This window comes from Sardina pilchardus, chromosome 2, assembly GCF_963854185.1.
Source record: "Sardina pilchardus chromosome 2, fSarPil1.1, whole genome shotgun sequence".
NCBI classification, from domain to species: Eukaryota; Metazoa; Chordata; class Actinopteri; order Clupeiformes; family Clupeidae; genus Sardina; species Sardina pilchardus.
Window position 1 is genome coordinate 35,258,123 of NC_084995.1, and position 25,371 is coordinate 35,283,493.

At 41.1% G+C, this 25,371-nt stretch overlaps 3 protein-coding genes across 4 annotated transcripts; 2 read left to right on the forward strand and 1 right to left on the reverse strand.

Annotated features, from left to right (window-relative positions):
- Window positions 1–164: 164 nt before the first annotated feature.
- si:dkey-9i23.16 (uncharacterized protein LOC571915 homolog) lies at window positions 165–9,523 on the reverse strand. Of its 2 annotated transcripts, none has more exons than XM_062528642.1 (6): window positions 9,393–9,523; window positions 8,881–9,015; window positions 1,509–1,616; window positions 1,248–1,304; window positions 875–1,021; window positions 165–506 (listed from the first exon to the last, which is right to left on the reverse strand). In XM_062528642.1, exons 2-6 carry the CDS (start codon window positions 8,962–8,964, stop codon window positions 393–395), a joined length of 510 nt encoding a protein of 169 aa, XP_062384626.1. In that variant the 5' UTR covers window positions 8,965–9,015; window positions 9,393–9,523; the 3' UTR covers window positions 165–392. The 2 variants fall into 2 exon arrangements, with proteins under 2 accessions (XP_062384626.1, XP_062384627.1); XM_062528643.1 differs by having other exon boundaries at window positions 9,374–9,513.
- Window positions 9,351–13,375, forward strand: tmem176 (transmembrane protein 176). The gene is made up of 7 exons (XM_062528641.1): window positions 9,351–9,662; window positions 9,817–9,947; window positions 10,236–10,346; window positions 10,648–10,704; window positions 10,814–10,954; window positions 11,149–11,265; window positions 12,609–13,375. The coding sequence occupies exons 2-7, from the start codon at window positions 9,825–9,827 to the stop codon at window positions 12,621–12,623; spliced, it is 564 nt and encodes a 187-aa protein (XP_062384625.1). The 5' UTR covers window positions 9,351–9,662; window positions 9,817–9,824; the 3' UTR covers window positions 12,624–13,375.
- Window positions 13,376–18,843: 5,468 nt separating this feature from the next.
- On the forward strand, window positions 18,844–23,834 carry LOC134102447 (L-amino-acid oxidase-like). Its single transcript, XM_062556548.1, has 8 exons — window positions 18,844–18,937; window positions 19,508–19,593; window positions 20,726–20,928; window positions 21,090–21,202; window positions 21,470–21,671; window positions 22,417–22,485; window positions 22,627–22,763; window positions 22,887–23,834. Exons 2-8 carry the CDS (start codon window positions 19,563–19,565, stop codon window positions 23,656–23,658), a joined length of 1,527 nt encoding a protein of 508 aa, XP_062412532.1. The 5' UTR covers window positions 18,844–18,937; window positions 19,508–19,562; the 3' UTR covers window positions 23,659–23,834.
- The last annotated feature ends 1,537 nt before the right edge of the window (window positions 23,835–25,371 follow it).

The window sequence follows — 25,371 nt, forward strand, 5'->3', positions numbered from 1 at the left end:
AGACAAATTATCATGTCAACGGCTATATTGTTGTATTTTCCTGTGGAAATTGTAGCATCAACCAGCGTCACGTAGTTAGAGTTCATATGAATTTGCCATGGGTATGTATGTTGAATTCTAGCCTACAAAAAGAAATTGGCTTAGGCCTATAGGCTACAACAAGGCATGGTCCACATTTACCTTTATTTAAGAATACAGTGACTATACAATATACTTTAGTTGAAGTGTGTGTGTGTGTGTGTGTGTGTGTGTGTGTGTTTGTGTGTGTGTGTGTGTGTGTGTGTGTGTGTGTGTGTGTGTGTGTGTGTGTGTGTGTGTGTGTGTGTGTGTGTGTGCATGCGTGCGTGCGTGCGTGCATGCGCGTGCAAAAGAGATTTTCAGTCAGTCCATTTTCAGTCTATTTTTAGACCTTTGACTGCAGAATATGACAGAAGTGAGTGAAGGATCATGGCTGCAATGTCGTACACCAAGAGTGAGCCAACAATTCCGTAGGATAATTGGTGCAGCTATAAAGAAAAACAGATAACGGAGAAGTTCAGAAAGAGAAATAAATGGGGAAAAAAGTACATTCAATAGTTTTGCAGGGTAGGCTAAACGTGTCTACAGTCAATTAACTAGGCTATATTGAGAATTTAAGGAATAGGCCCTATAACATTTCGTTGCACATTGCAACATGTTTCACATGTATAAAAATGACATTAATTTAAAATCAACATCAACATACATCTGAACCGGTCCCATCATCAACCACAAATAACACCCATTTCCTGGGTGTTATTTTGACATTTATGCCAGTAACATTTGTTATTTTGACATTTATGCCAGTAACATCATTACACTGATCTTTTAACTTGAACAAATTTAAGTCACTCACTCTGTCACATATGTGATCATTTTCATAATAGTCATCAGATTTTAAACACAGCTGAGGCAGTTCGCTGCAAAGGACCACAATGTAGACACAGACAGCAACCAGGGCGCCCAGGAGACAAGCCATATTACTGTAGGCACAGCTTTTTAGCTAAAGTAGAGAGCAGTACAGTGGCATTACAGTATGCATATATTTCAATACATTACTTCAATACAGTCAGACGATTGGTGAACTTTGTGTTGGGATAACAGAATATGCATGAAAACCATTCAGACTTAACATTCCCACCCTCTTCTACTTAAAATCCCCTCTTACACTCACATTTGTTATTTGTAAACTGTACACTATAGTAAAACTTTGTATCATATAAACTTACCAATCGTCTGTCAGGATATTTAGAGCAAGCAACAGCAAACGATCCTCCTGATACAAACTTAAGACAGTAAATATATTAGTTGCACAAGAAATCAAACAAAACACAGCTGCAGGGTTGCAAGAATTCATGTTACATCAGATCAAGATGCCATCAATAAGCCTAAAAGCATAACCGTTATAATAATAGAATAATTATCCCCCTCTGCCTTCAATGGGGTAGCCTATATTGATATTTCCTCCAGGTAGTTAAAAAAATACATACCAACATTCCAAATATCAAGGGGACCACAAAGAGAAAAGGCTTCAATTTCATGAAGTAAACTGGTGCTGCCAGAAGAACCTGAAGTAACCCAAGAACGACTGACACCACCTGGAGAGATAATAATGGTTATGGTTATGGTATTTAGCAGATGCTTTTGTCCAAAGCGACATACAAATAACAACAATGGTTAAATTTAACAGTAAACAATTCAAACATTGGTAATACTACAGAGCATTAAGGAGAATACAACAATGTCAATTCAATCAGCTTAATGAAAATAACTAAATTTGTAAACATACAAACCTAAGCATAACGATAATGGATCACACATTAGTTACTTTCTGCATTTATAAATGTGTGTGGGGGGTGGGGGGAGGGTGTCAAATGTTTTTTGGTGTGAATTAACTAAACTGACATATCCACCACTTAAAGGAGAATTTTGCCAATTTTTTTTACATCTCTGTTTCTTAAGATCACTGATTACTGTCGATACGAAATGAAAGAATGCCATTGCTAATAATGTCTCCTTAATCCCTAATGATCAGGCGACAAAGGTGTGTGAGGAGCCCCTTGGCGGGGTACACAATGACCCACCCAGAGTACGGTAGCCTTTAAAGCTAATTGGAAAGGTGTTGATGGTCACTGATGCAGAGTCATAAGATTATGGATAAACTTGAGTCCTGTTTTTGACATTTCATTACTTGAGGTTGAACCTCAATGCTGAACCTTAGGCGATTTGATGAAATGATGATGTTTTTATATTTGATTAGATGTTTTTCAACTTAATTCTTACACAAATACATAGATGCATGTTTTTTTTTTTTTTTTTTTCTGTGAGCATTAGCATACTGCCTCTGTTTTTTGTTTGTTGCTTCAGAAACTACTGTTCATGACCACAACCCCCAAACAGCCTTTTGACGACGACACCGATGGTCTTTATACCAGATGTCTTCCCACTGCTGGACCACAGCCAGATGTCAAGATGAGCATGAATGGAATATTTGTTTGCGGGAAACATGCATGTTTGCCCTCAAACAGGGAAGGAAGTTGTTACACCACAATGATGATTTCTGTTATGGACAAGATTGCTCACAAAGTAGCCTCTCAGAACAAAATGGCTCCGGACATTATGCTGACAGATAAGGGAAGCAAAGCACATTTGAAAATTCTCACTACAAGATCACCAATTAGAATTAGCTGACTGACACTAAGGTGATAACTGAAAACTCAGTAGCATACGAGTAGAAGGGATGAAAGTTGCCCCTCTGGCTTGCGGGATGCAAGTGCCGCTGCTATTAGCAGGGTAGTAGGTGGATTTTTTCACCTCATGTCCACCAGAAAATGTTTGTCTCCTGCCTCCAAAACACGGAATGGGTCCTCCTTTGGCGCGGTCCTGATGCCCAGCATCACCCTAGGGAGTGTGTTGACTCAGTTGTTGTCTTTGAGGCTGGCACGCAGGGCAGCCTTCATTGACCTATGGAAGCATTCACAGAGTCCGTTAGCTTGTAGGTGATATGCAGTGGTGAGGTGGAGTTTCACTTCGCGGCTCTGTGCGACAGCGTTTCACAGCTCAGACGTGAACTCTGTGCCTCGGTCAGAGGATATATCCGAGGGAGTGCCGAAACGGGCAACCCAGGTGCCGATAAATGCCCGTGTGATCTCAACAGACGCCACCGACGTCAGTGGCACAGCCTCAGGCCGGTGGTCCTATCAACCATGGTTAACAGGTATGTGAAACCGTGAGAGGAGGACAGAGGTCCGACCAGATCTATGTTTACATGGTCAAATGTAACAATGTGACAACACCGACTGCATACAGTAGTCCGAGGTGATGGCGTCCGAGGCGATGGCGATGGAGGCTGTCGAAGAAGGATGCGCCAGCATGGTAGCGTTTGCCAGGGCTGCCTTAGTGGCAGCAAAAGCCCTGCTCTAAGACCAGTCCACAAGGTGCTTTGGCTTACCTTTCAAGGCCTCGCGCAAGGGCCGCCATGAGCTGAGCGGCTGAAGGGATGAAGTGGTGGTAAAAATTCACCATGCCGAGGAACTTCTGCAGGGATTTGATAGTGAGCGGGTGTGGGAACTGTGTGATCGCCTCCACCTTTGATGGGAGAGGGACTGCACCGTCCTTAGTGACTCTGTGTCCCAGAAAGTCAATGGTGGAGAGACCAAACTGACCCTTGGCGGGGTTGACAATTAGCCCATGCTCAAAAAGGGTTCGGAGGTGCGCCAGGTGCTGAGATTTGGACGTGCTTGGAATAAAGATGTCATCCAGGTACACAAAAAGAAAAGGTAGGTCCCATAAAACAGAGTCCATGAGGCGTTGAAAAGATTGGTTAGTGTATTTAAGGCTAAACGGCATACACAGGAACTAAAAAAGACCGAACGGCGTAATCACTGCTGTTTTGGGAATGTCCAGCGGGTGTACCGGCACCTGATGATATTCCCGGATGAGGTCCACCTTGGGAAAAAAACACCTTATTCGCCAGGTGTGCTGAAAAATCCTGTATGTTAGGGACTGAGTATCAGTCAGGTGTCAGTGCCTCATTAAGTCACCGATAGTCACCACACGGGTGCCAGCCGCCGCCCGGTTTGGGGACGATGTGGAGGGGTGATGCCCATGGGCTGCCATATCGACGGACTATACCCAGGCGTTCCATGTTGGTAGCCTTTACAATGGCAAGCTTGGTCAGATCGAGGTGCCGAGCACGGGCATAGACAGGTGGACCAGTAGTGGCGAGATGGTGCTCCACACCACCATCGAACAATATGGCAAACGTCATTTGTTAGCCTTGGGTCTAACTTTGCATGATAAAAACACAAGCCTGAAGACTGTTGGGGGCCAGAAGACTGCCGACGGGCTACCGCCGTTCATTCCGACATACCAGCACTCCGACATTGACGTCCAATTGTCGTAGTGGAGGCATGTCTCTTTATGGGAGAAAGTTCCACCACTCCGACATTTTTTTTTTTCATGGTCGCAGTGGCGGTATTTAACTTTTTTTTCAAACAACGTGCCATTCCGACATGAGGTCATTAATAGGCTATTAATGTCATATCTATATACAATTGTGTAAAATAATAAAGATTCACATTTAAAATGTCATTGTGAAGACTTCTTGATATGGTTATGTGTCTGTTGCGTGCACGACTCGGGGAAGTGAAAGCAGTTTTCTTCTCTGTCTCATTATTCGCGGACTAAGTGGAGCTAAATTAAGTTATTATTTTGCTGTCACTTCGTCTGTTTTATGGCATAGAAGGTTGTATTTGGTATCTGTGGATAGCTCTAGCTCTCCTCTTTTATCTGACATGCAAGCCGTATCTTTTTAACACGGTTTCACGAGTAAATCAAACGAAAGTATAGCGGTAGCCGAAGCTATATGATTCTTATTTGTTTGTCACTTCGTCTGTTTCTATAACACAAAAGGATCGATGTGTTTGGTATCAATGGAAAGCTCTGTTTCTCCTCTTTCATTTGATATGCATGTTATGGCTGTGCGATGCCTGGTCCCGGAGTAATTCAAGCGAGAGCAGTGGCTGCGTGGGTGAACGCAGAGCAATATAGACTGTAATATAGCCTACTTTCATTTAAATTAATGATTTTATTTTTATTTTCATACTTGATCGTACAGACATGTGTCTAGTCTCGTTGGAAAGGTTCTGAGCTCTTTCATGCAATATAGGTCTCATCTCGCTGTGACTAATAATAGCAGAGCAATGTAACAGAGAAGAATGGGTGTGTTTTTTGACGCACTTTGCGTCCGTCGGGCTCATAGGGTCCGTTAAATTGACGTGGAAAAAAATAAGATTTGTAAACTGTCGGAATGGGGGTACTAAAATGTGTCGGATTGGCAGCATGTCGGAATAACACCATGTCTGAATAGCGGCATGTCGGACGAAAGGGATGTCGGACTGGCAGGATGTCGGACTGCCGACATGTAACCCTGCCGACGACAAGTGGTTGCAGAGATGAGTGTGGAGTCGTCCAGCGCCACAGGAGCGATGTACGCGGGGAAAAAGCGCGGCCAGTAACAATACCGGCATGGGTATATAAAACACAGCGGCAATACCGTTGTGTTTTAGGACAGTATATAAGTCTTAATGAAGAGTGAGGCCCCCTGCTGACCACCATTGTAATCTCAGTGGCTACCTTTGTCAAAGAGCAGTCTACGGAGGTGTTCACACGAGGGGGTTTTTATTTACAGAAAACACTTGACCTGGGTGTTTTTTTAAAAGATAGAAAGCCGACAGGGTTTTTTTTATTCCCCCAAAACAGCACCGAACGTTAATTTCAATTCCCATGACAACTGCCGTTCTAGAGCACAAGTACCGTTACGTGATTGCTACTGGTTAGCTTAGCTTGCCAGGTGAGCGGATGAAAACGGAGAATTAATTTTTACAATTATGGCCCAAAATCCCACCAATCGACCTCCAGATGGTCTCCTTATGGTAAATGTTGTGGTGTAACTTGCTGGTCATGTCGTATAGCTCTACATGTTCACTCACAAGAACAACTAGCTACGGAGCCCGTGAAGGGTCAGGTGTGTGAATATTTTTGAGTGCACTTTTGCGTTCCCTCGCAATACTTTTGCGTTCCCTCGCAATACTTTTTGCGTTACCTCGCAATACTTTTGCGTTCCCTCGCAATAATTTTGCGTTCCCTCGCAATACTATTTGCGTTCCCTCGCAATAACTTGTATGTGTTCCTGTCAACTTGGGCTCCATGCATTAGCCCACCATACAGGTTTACATGGACATTATTAAGTTTTACTTTAACCTGGGGCTCACATAGGCTACAGCAATATACTGGCGGATTTGTCTGTGAGACACAATGTGATTATAAGCATGAAAACTCTGAAGCGTCTGCTAAAGAAAAACGGCTTGTTTCGGCGCAGCATGAGAGTTGACAGCGCATTAACCTGATGTAGCCTAGGCTAGCCACCGTACGGAGCCCAATGTTAACTTTTGTTTACGTCTCAGTAGTTTGAGATTTCAGGGGAGACTTATATTTGGCTGCTCCAGGGCCGAGGTACTTGAATTGACTCGGGTTAACTCCCTCTCTCCTTCACAACAGCAGCGGGTTAATAACTTGCACAGTGGTTTGGATCAGAGAATTTATTTTGTGATCTTTATAATATAGCCTACATTCACATCACTCAGGTCCCTGTAACATGCCTCTCTCTCCCACTCCAATCTCACACACCAGCACGCACACACACACACCCTTGCTCCCTCTCTACCCCTCCCACTCCGCAAACGGAACCTGCGGCTTAAGGGCATACATACAAGTTATTGCGAGGGAACGCAAAAAGTATTGCGAGGGAACGCAAAATTATTGCGAGGGAACGCAAAAGTATTGCGAGGTAACGCAAAAAGTATTGCGAGGGAACGCAAAAGTATTGCGAGGGAACGCAAAAAGTATTGCGAGGGAACGCAAAAGTGCACTCAAAAATATGCACACACCTGACCCTTCACGGGCTCCGTAACTAGCTGTTCGGTTGGCATCTTTTTTCCTTGTTTTGGTCGCCATTTTTTTTTTCTGAAAAAAGAACCTTCAATAAAGTTTCACTATGACGCAAACTCTCGTTCATTGGTCAGCTGTCAAAAAAACACTTGACGCGGGGTGTTTTTTCTTGGAGAGTAGAAATTTCTCAACTTGAAAACCACCCGGGGTAGGTGGAAAAAAACGCCGGTGGTGGTGGTTTAAAAAGCGCCCAGTACCTTTTTTAAGAAAACCTCTCTGTATCATAGGAATATAATGTAAAACATCCACCCGCAACCGGTGGAAAATCATCCTCGAGTGAACACGCCCTACTTACCATTGGTTAATTGATGGTCCAATCTACACACCTGTTTACCCTCACAGAATGATGACTAATGACAACTAGTCTCAGAACAGAGACTGTTCACTCCCGACGAAGGCTTCCAGCCGAAACGCGTCGGAGTGCATGTTTTTTTCATCATGTATTGCCAAGTAGAATAAAGGCATTTTAAACTTTCTACTGGATGAGTGCCTTGGTATCTTTCCATTTTTTGATACTAAGCAAGCCTTAGACCAAAGAGCACCATCTAGCACTATCACAAACTGGCACTCCAGCTCAACAATCTTTCTTAGTATATGGTCTTATTAGTTCTCTTTGTTGCAGGGTGTGAGACTGTAGCAGGGTGAATGGCTGGATTTGGTGTGGTGTTCAACTGAGGTTGAACAGGCATATTATATGCCGCAAGACATGGGAAGTTTAATAGCGCACGGGCTAACTAGCTGCTCAAACGCAATTTTCAGACTGGCCAAGAATGCAGCTCAATTTGAAGTGTGGATCTTTATTTCTTTGTATGCGCCAAAAGTTTGGAAACATGAGTTAATGTTTTGGTGTAAACCATTTAAGGATAACGGTAAGCAGTGATTTGCTTGAAGTACTTAGTCTACCAATAACATCTTGTTGGATATCTAGTTTTTTTCATCTTAACATCTAACATAACGGAACACAATGTTCAGTAAAAGGAACAGGGCCTGTGGCTGTCATACGACTGAGAAAGGTGGAATGCACCGCCCCAAGTTAGTGAAGATGAAATGATTCAAACAGTGAAAGATTTCTTGAATGGCCATCTCAGGGTGATCTTGGGGGGAAATGCAGCGTCTATCCGATAAGGATAAGCTACCATTATCGCAAGTTAAGTAAATCGTTCGTAGAACTTAGTAAAGTTAATTGTGCTATTATTTTATGTACAAATGTGTGCACGATTTACTAAATTAAGAGCACAATTTAAAATGAGCACTCTAATTAGGAAAATGTGCACACTATGTTAACTATATTCTGCACACAATCTAAAATGTTCACACAATCTAGTAAAATGAGTGCACAATTTACTAAAATGATCGCACATTCTCTGTACATACATCACAAAAATATCTTGCAGTGACACCTCAGGGCTCCGTATGACAGAGGTGACGATTGTGGTTTTGCATCTGAACTTAACTCAACTAATTTATTTCTTGTGAAACAAAGAAAATATTTTGAGACAAGAAAGTTTCCAGGGTCATATATTTTCACCAAATATGTTAATAGGCTAAGCCCACATAAATGCAAGAAATAACACCTTCAGTAGTTGACTATCTTGATACACCATTGATACACCAAGCATCAAGACATTGAAGTGATGATCTTTAAAAAAAGATTACTTTTATTTCAAAGAGGATTTTAATTTGTCTCATCTCAATAGGCTTAAACGACAAGGAGGCAGCATGACATTTTCCAATGTAGGGCATGTTGTCAGGCATTGCTTTGCAAGTGTGGGTTGAACACACACTGGAGAAACTAAACAAACTTTTGATTAAACCCACATAATATTAAAGACATATCCGGTTTGCACTTACTGCAGCAGCCTCTGGGTCATACTGGCGAAAGATGCGGTGCAATTGGGAACTCCTCTCATGAGAATGCGCTTGCGTTGATGCCATGATAGTGGGAGATTGACCTCATGTAGGGAATACAATCTGTAGGCTAATTATCTGTGCCAAAGAGAAGACAAAAAGAGAGTTGATCAGAACCACATGTCCCTGTACCGTCGACATTGCGAAACAAGATGCACATGGAATGTGCAACAGATTGGAAAGTAGAAACTCCTCCTAGACCAAAAACGCTCGATGGTTTTCTCGAAACTAACCTTGATAAATAGACTAAAAACGTTTGTCTTGGTTACGAAGTTACGTGCCATTTAACATGTGGAATCCCAATGAAAGAAATAGCTAGGGTCTGTCTGTTTTAAGCTTGCCGAATGTAATTTTATAATGCAAGTGAGTGCGTCCCAGAAATCACATCCCAAGTCGCAACAGCACGACCACTTAACTGTTCGAGTAGGCTACTTACACTTAATTCGAGTTCTTACCGTGGCTGCCACAATTGGCATAGGAAAATCGAATTTTGGTTTTCTTCTCAAGCGTTATGCGATTCGGCGAATGCGCAACTGGGGCGTTTGAGACCCCTCATGTTCATGTCAACAAGGGCGGAGTGAAAGTGGCCGGCCCCCCCAAAAAAAGAACAGATTTCTGTAAACTACTTCAATATTACGCAACTTATTTTGTGCTTTGTACCCAAGAATACAACTAGCCAGCATAACTGTGGCCAAGTTAAACGTCGAACTTTCACCAAATATCAGGTAAGATGCCTTTCACAGATTGAGGCGCACAGTCTAAGATAACTTTAAAAGTGGATGTCCTATTCAGCCTTTTCTAATAATAACATTGGTTAGCCTATTGAAATGTGGATCATTGACATTACTTGAACATAGGCCTACTAAATGTCCCATTTAGACTTGAAAATGGCTGTATCAGTGTCCAGAGATTTGTCAGTCACTGTGGGCGAGGACATTGTTGCTGATAAACTTGCAGACAGACAAGCTTTGTTGCAAAATCTCGAGAAAAGTCAATCCAAAGCTCTGGGGGTAAGTCATGTCACGATATTATTCGACCAACCGTATTGGTTCAGCTCAGTTTGATATCGATACGTTCTGTTTTTGATAGGGCTAGGCTACACATGATGAGGCTAAAAATCATGCAGTTTGTAAACATTTATGCTGGTTATGTCTATGTGATTTCCTGCAAATGATCGCCCATGGTTCAAACCAAGTTCAACTGTAATATTAGCCTACTTCACATATTACAATTTAGGCCTATGGCATGTGTGTATGGCACCATGAAGCACAGATGACTCGCCTGTTCTTTTTTGTCAGGTCTCCCAGTTGATGCTGGGACTACTTGTCATGATGAACTCCATCCCACTCTTGTTTACTGACTGCACTGAGATTTTAACTTTTGGAGTGCCCTTGTGGAGTGGCTTTGTGGTAATATTCTTATTATCTCAAATATTATTAGGCTATTCTTATTTTAAGTGTAAAAAAACTGGCCACAAGTAGCCTATCCAGTTAAGTGTTTTTAAGTTAGTCAAGATAATAAGCTATGACTGAATTACCATTTTATAGATAGATACTTAATTGATCTCCAAGGGGAAATTCAAGACTTTTTTATAAAATAATTTAAGAATTAGAGAAATTCAAGACTTTTTATAAAATAATTTAAGAATTAGAATTAATTAGCCTACTATTTCAAAATGTATGTGCTTCACACTTTTCACATGTGCAGTAGTTTGTCATTGCAGGGTGTTTTGCCATAATGCTAGAAAAATTCATCAGCAGAAAATATGTGAGTTCATGTCCTCTTGCACATCAGATTATTTCTGTTTTTTTTGTTTTTTTTAACCCCTCAGGCAACCATCTTAAATTGTTTGTCTCTCTCTCATTCTCCTCTCCAGCTCTTCTCCTGTGTGGCCATGTCAGCGGCAGCCGCGCTGACATCTGCCGTTGCCCTAATCATCTACCTCACTGACATCACCAAGCACCCAACAAAATATTGTGCTTCTCATGAATTGTGTTCGGACGAACATTATGCCACGGTGAGTGAGTTGTTTGCCAGAATTAAGGTTTGTGCATTGTTGTTACTGAAGTACTGAAAGAATGCTACTAAATGAGGGTCTCTACATTCTTGTGCTGATTATGAACTCTCTCTCTCTCTCTCTCTATCTCTCTCTCTCTCTCTCTCTCTCTCTCTGTGTACATATGTTTTGTTCTCTCACACACAAAATCTCAGTTGTTAAGTACCGGTTTAAAGACATCCCTGGCATGCTACACCACCGTCCAAACCGTCATCTCTATTATCCTGACACTTACTTTGTACAAAGCAAGGAAGCACCTTGACATTTATGAGGTAAGGGCCCTTTGATGCCGATTGTTTCAGCTTGATTCCAGGAAAATACTTTGTCTTGTAATGATCAGTGCCCTCCATAAGTATTGGAACACATGCTAAAGTTGACTATAAAGAGGAATATCATCTTTTGGAGATTGATCTTAATGCCTTTAAAAAAAAATGAGGAAACTGGAAATATCCAATCTTTAAGGACATCCATTTTCATTGTGAATGAATGACGTATCATAACTAAATGTGTTCCTTAAAATACAGGGGTCATAAGTATTGGAACCCCTATGTGTTAAAATTCCTATAGGGGCAGGCAGATTTGTATTATTTTTTAAATGGCAATTATTTCATGGATCCAGGACACTATGTGCCCTAATAAAGTCCCCTTGGCATTTGGAATTAAAATAGCCCCAATTGCAATGACCTCAATGATCTTAATGCCTTATTTTTCAATTTCCAAACTACAGTATGGTTTTATACGATACGTCATTCATTCACAATCACTGTCAGAAAAATCACAGTTAGATGTTTTCTCCAAATTGTGCAGAATTCCAAAATCCCTTCAGAGAATACAAATGAAAGTAGATGACTGGGACTACTTTGTAATCAATACAGCATTAGTGTGCAAGTTTACTTTTGTTGTCTTCACCGAAGCAAGCTGATACTTTTTAATGATAAAAAAATTATAACTGAGGCTGAAACATGAATCAGAAACGGTTTCATTCAGGGTTTCATTACGTTTTCCAGTTCTAAACCCAGAGTCTCTAAAATTACACAAAAATCACTCCCAAACAAACCCAAACAAATTTAATAGAATTACAGAATGAAAGTGACTAAAAGTATTTTTTTCATCAATTAGGTTTTTCCAAACTTTACTGACTTGGCCAATACATTCGATTCTAAATATTTTTTCCCTGATAGGTTTATCACTTCATTCAAAATTACACCTCATCATTTCCTCTGAAAGCTCAATCTTACAGACCTCTTTCATACTAAATATGGGGTCAACTTTCCCCATACATAAAATTCAATCATGTCATTCAATATGTTAATAGTTAGACCAGAATAGTGGATTTGTTCATCAAAGCAGAATGGGATGGAGAATCAGGGACTGATACATTGTTGCAGGAGACAGAGCTCTGATCTGGGTGAAGGGAATGTCTTCTTGTGTTTACATTTGATTCAGTGAATCAATACATCACCATACAATATATTGATAGGTGAATTATAATAGTATTTCACGACAGCCAACAGTAGACAGCATGATTTCATACTGACTGATCTAGCATTGTATTTTGAGACAACAGTACATATAGCTCCTTGAAACAGCATTGTATTTGTCTTTCTTATTTCAGAGAATCAACAGATAAGGTGTCACAGAACAGCTAAGGTGGTCACATCAAGAAATCTACTGGTCCACATTATGTTCTATATGTGTAAATACATTTTACAACACTTTTTATAACTCTAAAGTTAGTTTTTGTTACTGGTATTATGTTACTGTTCATCTTTGCTTTCACTGGAAATTCATATTTCTAGCTGTTGTTATAGTTGTTGCCTTATATATCACTTGGTATACTGTAGCTTGTATATCACTTGGCATACTTTGCTCTCAGTGATGATGTAGCAGGTTGTTTACCCTTCAGAGCTACCAAAAATGTTCATCATCCACCCCCTAGAGGGGCATAGAGGGAATTGGCCATATCTCACATCACTTAAAAGGCACTGAGGTACTTTAAATTCGAAAACCACAGCAGTATTTATCAGATGCAAAGAAACATTTAAACAAGGAAAAAATCGGTAACACTTTACTTGGCGGGTGAGTTCATAACACATTCATAGCAGCTGTCATGAACTGCACATAACACATTCATTACTGTTTCATGAGGCATGACTCAACATTCATACCAAAGCTTTCATGAACATGGAAGACAGAACAACAACTTGTCAACATAGAAGTCCCACAATCACAAAACAGTTTTAACTTTTATTGATGTGATCAGCGATTAGTGTGGTGAATGTATTCAAAAAAAGTATTATATGGTTCACTTCATATTTACATAATTTAGTAAGATATCAGAGTTTAGGGTTTAAGGGTCACAGGCTATTTACCCTACCTAAACATTCATTTATTTTCTACCAATCCTTGAAAGTGATAATTCAAAATGGAAACAATTAAAATATTGATACATGAATTCTGGGCTTTTCAGATCTACATTATGAGGCCTGAAGTGCAGTGGAAGCACGCCATCACATGGCCATTTAAATTCAATGCCTACATTATAGTTTGCTTGCTCAAAAATCTTGTAATTCCAACGATTATTCTTCTATCAATTCGATCGGTAGTGTTTTGCTTTTTAAATGCCATTCCTTTATAAATTATGGCCTGTCATATGTTTTTGAAAGTCAAATATCTGACATTCAAGATTTGATGAGCAGTCAAATATCTGACATTCAAGATTTGATGAGCAGAAATTACAGCAATGGTCTCTAGGAGCTGTTCTCCAAATGGGCAAAAACTGTAAGCAATCAGAAAAAAGTTAACTATCATGCAATTTGTCAAGATTTGACTATAAACAGAGAGACATGTGCGACATGTTTTGAGTCTTTGGTTTAAGAAATACAGGAAACTAGACTAAACTAGACACATGACTTATATGAGTAATGTTGGGGACTTTAAAGCTAGCCCTGGAAGCCTCCAATTACATCACACTAGAAGGAGTTGAATGACAGCAAATCTACACAAGAAATCGAAAAAAGAAAAAAAGCAACTAACTAAATAACTCCATGGACAAAATTAACAATGCACATGTGATACAACATTATAGCAACACTGTGATGGAACTGAATGGTCATGGAATTTCTGGTATATAATTTTTCTTTTTTTTGGATTTGGAATATCAGGGAATTTTGTTGTAGCATTTCAAATGTATGGTGAAAATGCATTAATACAAATATATTTCCACATAGAATTGGTGTATATCTGGTCATTCCTTTACATTTTTGTTTGAGTGGTTGTGATTACCTCAGTTTTTCTTAAACAATGCCTATTCATCTACTGCTTTTAAAAGAAGGTCAACGATTCTTGAACCCTATTGGCTGTTCTGAAATCTTTGGTCAGTTTTGGTCAGATCCTATAGCACAAGTTTGGTTGGTCAGCTCAATTTCCCACACACCATATGATGACGTTCAGTCAGGACCACTGTCAAAAGATAGGCCTACTTATTATTATTTGGATGGAGGGATCCCCTGCCCCTTCATGTGACAATATGGAGAGCCTATAGGGAGAGCAGCCAGATAAATCCCCCATATAGAGGTAGAACAGAGCATCAATGACAACAACAAGACATTGATTAGTCTGACCAGGAGGAGGTGGGTGGAGGTGGGTTACAAAAACGCTGGCAGAGAAGCGGCAAGAGTAGGCAGGCTATGGCAACTTAAATACACGCCCTGCATGATATGATCACCAGCGTGATCATTGAGCAAGTGACGATCAGCTGAGTGATCATCTGAGCTGTCAGCCGAGTTCCTGGCAGACTCGAGAAGCTGGTGTGACGTTGTGGTCTGTCTGACCTGACGCTATGCATTTCAATGCTGCACTCCTCCACCATATCCCTGAATGGTGTAATCCTTCTGACAGACAAACTGAACAAACTTCCCCAAAAGTGGCAACACTATCGCTCAGCTGATCGTCACTTGCCTAATGACCACATCACCAGAACACCTCTCCCTACCCTGCAGGATACCTAAGAAAAGAGTACATATATCAAGGCCCAAAGTATTGTTAAGGACTCCTCACATCCTGACCAGAATAGAGAGACTGAGGAGAAGCTTCTTTTCTCAAGCCATACATCTCCTTGTATCCTTGAATCTATTTGTACAGATGAACACACAATCCTGTTTTTGGTATACTCCTAAAACCATGACCTGTCATAAACAAAACAATTATTCTGGGCTTTCACAATAACTGAAAAAAAGGTGAAAAAAGTAATTCAACTACAAACAATGTAAATATGAGTGTAGTTGAGCTACCGCTACTACATGTAGTTCACTACTGCTAAAAGTTCCAACACCATACATATAGCAACTTCCTCTGAATTTTCCATTGACACAAGAACAGGCTGCTTCTGGTCTGCCCTCTGCCCACTTCTTTCAAAAGTTCCACCTTCTGACGCTGGACGGGTATGAAAGCTTTATCGGATCAACCATTATCACGTGGACATGGTGTTAATTAAAACTTTCCAGTAGACTTTCAGTTCTCTTTTCAACTTAAGTTCCTCTTGAAATTCAACCTAGATGAACTGCTTTGGCATCGGAAGTCTGGTATTCTGTGAAACTGGTTCATTCACAATTCTCTCTCTGTACCTTCCCGATAGGCCTATTCTGTGCTCAAATGTCTTTATAAGACAAGATAAATTAAGAATATCTGGTTGGAACCAAGCTCATACCATCAATGCCATCTTCATGATGGAATCAAGCATCTAATGTAGCTCTTATTTAACAAAGAAAACTGTCATAATAAACAAAGGAACTATAGTGTCTGTTACTGGTGAACAGAACATAATCTTAGCGCTTAGCTTTTTTTTTTTTTTAATCAGGCCATCTGTGAAGAGCAACACCAACAACTCACCTACTAACCCAGAAGTTGGGATGTACTGTATGTTTTGCGTGAAACACTATAACATTGTTTAATGAGTTTTATCAGGACTGTCCAGTTCTGTTGGATTTTTTAGAGAATAGCCATTCAAAGGTTCAGGGGCACTGTTGAGTCTGCTGGAAGCGTTGTGGACATAATGAAACACTAATGCTCCCAAAGGCATCGTTGTTGTTGTATTTGTTAAATGTGGAGAGGGCAGTAGTTCCTCCTGTTGTTAATATACTTAGTGTATGCACGGTAGTGAGAGGTTTGGCCTCCATAGAAAGTCCCCAACTAACAGCATGAGGAATTTAAAATCTTTCCTATGTATCACTAAAAAAACTTAATCATGCACATTGGCTCTGCCTTCCCATGCTATATGAGATACCAATGCCATTAAGTCATTACTGAACATAGACACCACTTTTCACTGTTAGTGTTAGCTACAGGTAAACTAATGAAAACCCTGTAAGGAGTCCTATAGCTGTCAGGTTCTGTTATTCCTCTGGGCTTCAACTTACACAGACAGATTACTTGAGGGTGTATGCATCACTCACCACTTTTCAATTGCAGATGTAATCACAGACTGGGCCAATCCCAAAGTGAGCCCTGAGGACTAGGACTAAACACTCACAGACTTAATTGATCTCAGGTGCTAAGTGAGTGAGTGTATGATGCCACATGGGCTCAGATATAGGATTTGGACAGCACTTCACAAGATCACATGCTACCTTGGCGACATTTAATAGATCTCAGATTGCCTCTCCGACATATCTACATGGATACGCTAAACCTCTCAAAAACTGAACTGCTGGTCCTCCCAGCTAAGCCTACCATACATCATGACATCAACATAAAAATGGACCCCTTGTCTGTTGCATCTACCAGGGCTGCAAGAAATGTAGGAGTCGTTCCCAACAGCCAACTAGCCCTCTCCGATCATGTTTCCTCGGGTCACCCGGTCGTGCCGTTTCGCACTCTACAATCAGGACTTACTTGACTCAAGATACCCAACTCCTGGTATAGACAATAGTCACCTCACAACTTGACTACTGTAATGCCCTCCTGACAGGTCTCCCAGCACGCCTGGTCTACAACCAACCCAAAAGGGCACGTCACCCTGCTGCTATGGCCGCCCGCATCAAATTCATGTTCTAACAGCTTGCCGACAAAGTAATATCTGGCTGTGCTCCCAGCTGCTTGAATGCCCTCATTCAGGCATACGCTACCACCCAACCGTTGCACTCCTCAGACAAACAACGTCCACATCCTCTGCCACCGCTATACGCTCAGGCCAATCCAAACTTTTCTTATCTGTTGTTCCTCGTCAGAGGAATGCACTACCAGTTCCCACTAGAGCAGGCACATCTAATCCCTCTCCATCTTCAAAAAAACATCTGCAGACCCAGTTCTTCAGAGGACATCTCCTCTCATAGCACTACTTATAACTAGTCTTGCTGATCCTAGGCTTACCACCTGACTATTACTGACACTTGACTGTCTAAAAACAGCACTCACTGATGCACTTATTTTTATTGCGCTCTACCTTTAGACCCCCCCCCCCCCAACCCCCCACCACACACACACACACACACACACACACACACAAGCACGCACACACACACACAGACTTATCTACAGGTGTTGGTATCTAAAGAAAATCAAAACAAAACCTGATTGGCCGGTTTATTCACAGGTAATCGTGATGTCCATCTCCCATGATATTAATGTTTTAAAGCATGGAGTGTGTGATTTTAGTTGTCCGTTCCTGAACTTCATGCAAAGATTTTGTTTTACTGATAATACTTCTAATGTTTTGAAGAAACAGAGCAAACATCCAAATATTGCACAGCACGCCCATGTTTCTAAATAAATACTTAAATAAATGGTTCTAATAAATGGCTTGACATGGCCGAACTTGAGTTTTGCCCTCACTGCTCACTACATTGGTGAGATCGCTTCGATTCGGCCACAAGTAAGACAAGGGTGTCCAGAACAAGGTCAAAGGAACCTATAATGGCTGAGGTACCAAGCAATATGGAGTCCTTTTAAGGGTCATCCCTCCAACCTTGAGATGGCAAAGGAAGATGGCCCCTCCAGCTCAGCTGAGGACTGGTCAGGTGAGACCGAACCCAAGGGGAAGTATCGCTATTTCTGAAGGAAATGGTGGTTTGTGTCGCTGCTCTTCACTTAGACTATTGCTGTAGCTATTATTGCGGCGTCGGGTCCTTATTACCACTTCGAACGTGCATTGTTTTCCTAGAAACACACGGCGCGTCGTTGATTATCCCTTACATATGGAATACCATAGCGATGGAGACCAATCAAGATTGTAAACTGATTACTAAAAACTGAGATCTTATCCCACAGCCACCATTTTTTCACCTCAGACTTAGTCATAGGCACATATGGGGTAGGTTGTGCCAGAAGACCAACTATTTTGCAGAGAGCATACAGTACAGTATATCTTTACCCTTATCAGTTATCAGAGAGTTGTTGGATATAGAAGAAGTAGAACATTTTTAATTTTTGTTTGGTGTGAAGGTTACAAAACAAAAATCTCTTTGACACTTTGGAAAGATGAAGAATGTAAATGTTGTGCTCTTTGAATATCCTAGATTTCTTCTTTGCTTTTGCAATATCCCATTGCTATTAGGTAACCAATCAGGTAATTTGTGTAAAGCCTGATTTATTTATTCAAAATGTATCAACACTTTGCACTTTAAAACAGCCAGTGTTATGGAGTCATTGCTCTCCTCCTTATGTTTTGACTCTTTCTGTCTAAACTCTGTCCTGGTGTTTCCCTCAGTTCATTGCCAGGGGGAACTGTGTTCAGAATACCTGCAGGGGGCAGTGCTTTAGCCCATTGCAACATGGCAGAAGTGGGGATTTTTTGTGGGATTTGTGGTTTGATTCATTAAATGTTTGACCCATGGTTTCGGTTTTATTGGAGCCGAGAGTAAGCTAGGGTATAAATTGACGCGTACGTATTTGAACTGTAGTAGCCTATTACTGAGAGAGACGAAGCAAACGAAAGCCTTCACAAACGTAAGAACATTTCAGTTTTCTTTCTTTGTTGATTATAGGGTGTTTTACCAAGCCTGCGTTAGGTCTTATTGATCTGGAAAACAGAAAAGCATTGCTGTGTATTTGATTAAGTAGGCTACGAAGCAATATTTCTTAAATATGATTAAAGCTTAGGGGAAGGTGATGTGCGTTATGATTGTGTTGCCTAAAAAAAACAATTCAATTCAATTCAATTCAATTCAATTCAATTCAAAAACACGTTATTTATCCCCAAGGAACAAGTTACATGGTATGCCCGCTATACCACTAACTTAGGGAGCAGACATTTAGCCAATAAGCCTATATCCATCCATCCATCCATCCAGAGTACTGTTGATGATGATATGATGATGACCATGATAATTTGTAGAGATGATGAATCATCAGGGTGTGTTGCTTCTATTTTAACCAACATTATTTGAATCATCAGGGTGTGTTGCTTTGTTCAATATGAACCAACATTATTTGATACGGTTGTTGTTGAAGTAGAAAGTTACTATGATTGGTTCTTTCTATTCTGAGCGCAATTTAAATGTAGGCTACTTTCGATAGGTTTCTATTTCCCAAAAACTCACGCTCTGAGGGAAAAGTTGCCTACTTGCCTACGATGCTTCAAAGCTGGAGACTTCGTCGATATGGTAAGTTGGCACATTATTCATCGATCTAACTGTGGGTTACACTGGATAGTTTACATGCTCTTTTATGTGATATTAGCCCTGTTGAATCCTTGGACTTCGCACACAGCTTCCCAGGCTGCTCTACAGGCAACGCATGTGTACAGTGGATTAATCCGCCTATAGTTATAGCCTAAAGTTTGGTTTCTTGGCTATTTTTGAATTTCTGACATTAGAACCATTCGCGTATTACGTTCACGGTAGGTTTATCTGTTTTTTTTTTTTTTACATTATATGGTCCAAATATCATGTAAATTGATCTCTCTCTCTCTCTCTCTCTCTTTCTCTCTCTCTCTCTCTCTCTCTCTCTCTCTCTCTCTCTCTCTCTCTCTCTCTCTCTCTCTCTCCTATAGCCTATTATATCCTAAGCATAAACACAAATAAACGCAACGCCACTCTTACCCACTCGTTACTCTACCTTTAAGGTCAGATTGTGTTCACATTATTGTCTCACTGGGATTTCCCTGTAGTTCGCTGGTCTGAATGTGCGCGCCTGTGAAGAAACAAAACTGAAAGCAAAACCCACCGTGGCGCTGTTGTGCGTCTTTTATTTTTGCACTGAAATAATGGCCATAGGCTTGGTAAACTGGGATGGAAAACTTTTTTCAGTGGATCTACGCACAAACACACACCTTTATCTGAAAGGATGGTGTTTTTTCTCCTTTGCGCCCTGTTTGCATACCATCGTAATGACAGACGGTCCCTTGCAATAGGCTACATTTAGCATTGGTCGCAAACGAGTCAAAACACAAAAGTACTGCGAGAGAGCGCAAAGAAGGCTTACAAAATAAATCCCCATTTCCTAATTCCCGCCATGCAAATTCGGTGGCGCCATAGAATAGCCTGTGATCTACTGTATGGAATGTGTTGCCAGTTTGTTATCGGTTCTTCACAATTGTTGCCAGTTTGTTATTACACGGTTCTTCCCTTAGGGCCTACATTGAATGTGTATTGTATTTTAGTCTAGAACAGTGTAGCATTGCGTGTCTTGTTTTCCTGTCTGAATAAATACATAGTTTAGGGCGGCTAAAAAAAACTAATTATCAAATTCCTTGGTAAACATATGTTGATCATCTGTTCAACTGATCTTTTGCAGTTGCTCTGATCACCCTTCTGAGCATTGGTGATGCTAAGGAGGATCCTCTCTTCCACTGTCTGCATGACCCTGATTATGAGGAACTTCTGGCCATTATAAATCATGGCCTGCCTCCTCCTCAGAGGCCTCTGCATGTGGCTGTAATTGGGGCAGGCATGGCTGGACTGACTGCAGCAAAGGTTTTGGAGGATGCTGGACATAAGGTGCCCTGTTATGTTTTTAGAAAGCACCCTTCTACTTGTTACTTATTTCTCCATGTTGCTGTGTTAATGTCATTACATGTAAAACAGAAAACATTCCCTCATTTGAAGAGCACTACTGTTGCTTGGAGATAAGATAACCAACCACCATCTTGTTCATTTAGGTGACAATCATTGAGGCTAGTCCTCGAATAGGTGGCCGAGTGGAGACCTACAGGAATGAGAGTGAGGGCTGGTACGCTGAAATGGGAGCCATGCGGATCCCAAGTATGCACAGGTGAGCTGAGATTTTGTTGTGTCCTATATGCATGTGGGAGTAGGTGGTGTGATACATCTTTCATTACCTAATTTACTACCATTCATACATGAATGCTACATAGACTACATAACAACATAACAGATTTCAACTGTCAACTCAATCTGTTTCTGTACCAGAATGTCCTCATATAACAGAAACATTTTCAGTTAATTTAAATTAATTTTAAAAATCTGACCCAGCATGGTGACACACCAGATTATGACCAGCATGCAATTTGTTTCACAGAATCCTACTAGCACTTGTTAACAAATTTGGCCTTCGGCTGAGTCCATTTATTGAAGAGAACATCAACACATTTTACTATGTCAATGGATTGCTTGAAAGAACCTACAAAGTGCAGCACAACCCAAATGTGCTACAGTATCATGTATCTGAGAGTGAATGCGGGAAATCAGCTGAACAACTTTTCAATCAAGCAATTGACAAGGTCAGTTGACATTACCTTGAAAATTCACTATTATTGTCAAAAGTATTGGGTCAACTGCCTTGACTCGCATATGAATTTAAGTGACATCCCATTCTTAATCCATAGGGTTTAATATGACGTGGGTCCAATCTTTGCAGCTATAACCGCTTCACCTCTTCTGGCAAGGCTTTCCACAAGGCTTACTGTAGGAGTGTGTTCATGGGAATTTTCGACCATTTTTCTAGAAGCGCATTTGTGAGGTGACGAGGAGTGGCTGAGTGGCTCTCAGTCTCTAAGTGAGGAGTGGCTCTCAGTCTCTAAGTGAGTCTCTCACAGAGTTTGGTGTGGATGAACTTGACTGGCCTACACAGAGTCCTGACCTCAACCCAATGGAGCATCTTTGAGAGAGAGCCAGTCTCCTCGTCCAACATCAGTGTGTGACCTGACAAATGCACTTCTGGAAGAATGGTAAAAAATCCCATAAGCACACTCGTAAACCTTGTGGAAAGTCTGTCCAGAAGTGTTGAAGCTCTTATAGCTGCAAGGAGTGGATCGATGTCATATTAAACCCTATGGATTAAGAATGGGACATCACTTAAGTTCATATGCAAGTCAAAGTGACCCAATCCTTTTGGCAATAACGTTTATATGTGTTCATTTTCAGCCTTCAGCACTTATTAACTTATTTTCAATATTCAGCATGTTTGAAACAATATATGGTCTACATTATGTAAGCAATGGTATTATACTGTATTTCTCCTCACAGATTAGGGAGGAAGTTAAAAGAGCTGGTTGCAAAAAAACAATGCAGAAATACGACTCTTTTTCTGTAAAGGTAGGTCTGCATTGAGAGTGGCCTTATTCCAAAGCCACACAGCCCCTAAATCTGGCAAGTCTTTGGCATTGTCAAACATACTGTATATTCCCCCCTCACACAGAAGAAACATGACAGATGTGAATAAATTGTCAATTTCAGGAATACCTGGTGAAAGAGACTAACCTGAGCAGTGAGGCTCTGCGCATGATTGGAGACATCCTGAATGAGAACAGCTTTTTCTATACGTCGATGGTAGAGGCACTGTATCTGCAGTCTGATATACAGGACAAGATTGTGTGAGAATTTTATTTTCATTTTCCCATTCATGGGCAATGCTTATTCAAAACAAAAATGTCACAGATAAACAGGTACACTGTGATGAGTTGAGCACGTCTGAAAAGTATCTGTCTCTTTTTCAGGTATAAGGAATTTGTGGGTGGTTCTGACACCCTCCCCAATGCATTTTATGAGGCTCTCCATTGCCCAATTCTTCTAAACTCGAAGGTCAAGCGCATAACCCAATCACCAAGAGGTGTCACTGTCTACTATCAAGACTCACGCCAGCCCTCCTCTCTGTCCCATGTCACTGCTGATTATGCCCTTGTCACTGCAACAGCTAAAGCCACTCTGTTCATCGAGTTTGAGCCGCGGTTGTCGGACATTAAGATGGAGGCGCTGCGCTCCGTACACTACTCCAGCTCCACCAAGGTGGTGCTCAGCTTCGACGACAAATTCTGGGAACATGACGGAATCAGAGGCGGAAGGTCCATAACAGACCGGCCGGCGCGGTTCATCTACTACCCGAGCCACGGCTTCTCTGGTAAAGGAGGGGCACTGCTGGCATCCTACACCTTCTCCGACGATGCCAGTCTCCTAGACGGGATCGGGGATGACGAACTGATGCGGCTGATGCTCGACGACCTGGTGAAGATTCACGGGGAGGGCATCCGGAGCCACTGGACGGGGGGTGTGGTGAAAAAGTGGGGTCTGGACCCGTACAGCCTGGGGGCCTTTGCCATCTTCACGCCCTACCAGAAGACGGACTACGCCTCCGCGCTGTTCCAGAGAGAGAAAAGGATTCACTTTGCAGGCGAGCACACAGCTCTGCCCCACGGGTGGATAGAGACCTCGATGAAGTCTGCCCTTAGAGCTGCTAGAAACATCAACATGCTGGCTGTTAAAGGAACATGATCCTCACACAAATCTATACGGCACTGCAGGGTCCTTCAGTGGTGCTAGGTCAGAAGTCTTGCTGGTATTACCTGTGGTGGTGCAGTTTAGCAAGTTTTGTTCATTTATTGAAACTTTAAAGGGATAATCCGGAGTGAAATGCACTTTAGATCAATTTTTCGGACTATTGGGAGTACATACGTTGAGTTGACACCAAAATCATGTCATTCGGATGTATTTTGAGAAAGTTCGCGCTCACCGTTTTTAGCCAAAACTCGTTAGCCTGGAAGTGACCGGGGCGTGTCCTTTCGCCGCTACAAAACGCTATTTTTATACCTCTTCTACTGTTCCAAACAACACTACACTTACGTGGTAGTGAGTAGAGGTTCCCTAAAGCCAAACCGAAGTATCCGCACGTCTTTATGTGGTCGGATAGAGAGTCCAGAATGAATTTAATCGAGTCCGTACCTTTCCGGAAATGTTAGTAAAGTGTTGTGAAAACGTTGCTAGCTGCAACAGCGACATTTCCGGAAAGGTACTGACTCGATTAAATTCATTCTGGACTCTCTATCCGACCACATAAAGACGTGGGGATACTTCGGTTTGGCTTTAGGGACCCTCTACTCACTACCACGTAAGTGTAGTGTTGTTTGGAACAGTAGAAGAGGTATAAATATAGCGTTTTGTAGCGGCGAAATGACATGCCCGAGTCACCTCCAGGCTAACGAGTTTTGGCTAAAAACGGTGAGCTCGAACTTTCTCAAAATACATCCGAATGACATGATTTTGGTGTCAACTCAACGTATGTACTCCCAATAGTCCGAAAAATTGATCTAAAGTGCATTTCACTCCGGATTATCCCTTTAATACTCCATTTGTGTCTTTAGAGTCAGACTATGAAATGGTCTGTCAGACACAGCTGAAATCTCATCTCAAAGATGAATTATATCCAGTTCACTGTGGTGTGGTAGAGCTTAATTCAAGTGATCAAGATTTGCAGAGATGATGTGCTGGACTGTGATTTACACGAGTGTGATACAGTGTGATTGTGTGATACAGCAGTGGGATATAAATCCCATTTCAGTTTCAAAAGCTAAAGAAGTGTAAGTGAGTGTCATGGTATGTATGCCCAGCCTCAGCAGATGACAATCACTCAAACTGGGTTTGATTCCCGTACATGCCTAATTTTATTGTATTATGATCATTTTATAAATTTGTTCTGCAAACTAACTTTACTCTGTCTCTGTCACCAATGTCAGAATGAACTGAATTGTGTTCTGATTATTTTACTTTGTTTTGTGAAATCTCCATGAGCTTGTTCAAACAATGATATAAGAACACCAACTGAAGTGCAAAATATAAAACATTTCATAAGAAATACTGTATTTGTGATATGCATAATGTGCAATATATTATGTTATGTGTGTGTCAGCTAGTAAATATAACAGTGCTAAAACACCACTATCTTGATATGTGATCCTGTAAACCTCACATCAAATCATCATGAGTGAAAATCTCACATTTGATTTCTTTATTTGAATCCACCAATCAATTTTTTTTACAGAAAGGATTAAAATAATCTATTATCTATCTATTTATCTATCTATCTCTCTCTCTCTATCTCTCTCTTTCTCTCTCTCTCTCTCTCTCTCTCTCTCTATATATATATATATATATATATATATATATGTATATATATACAGTATACATATAAAGCATGTGAACACATTTCAG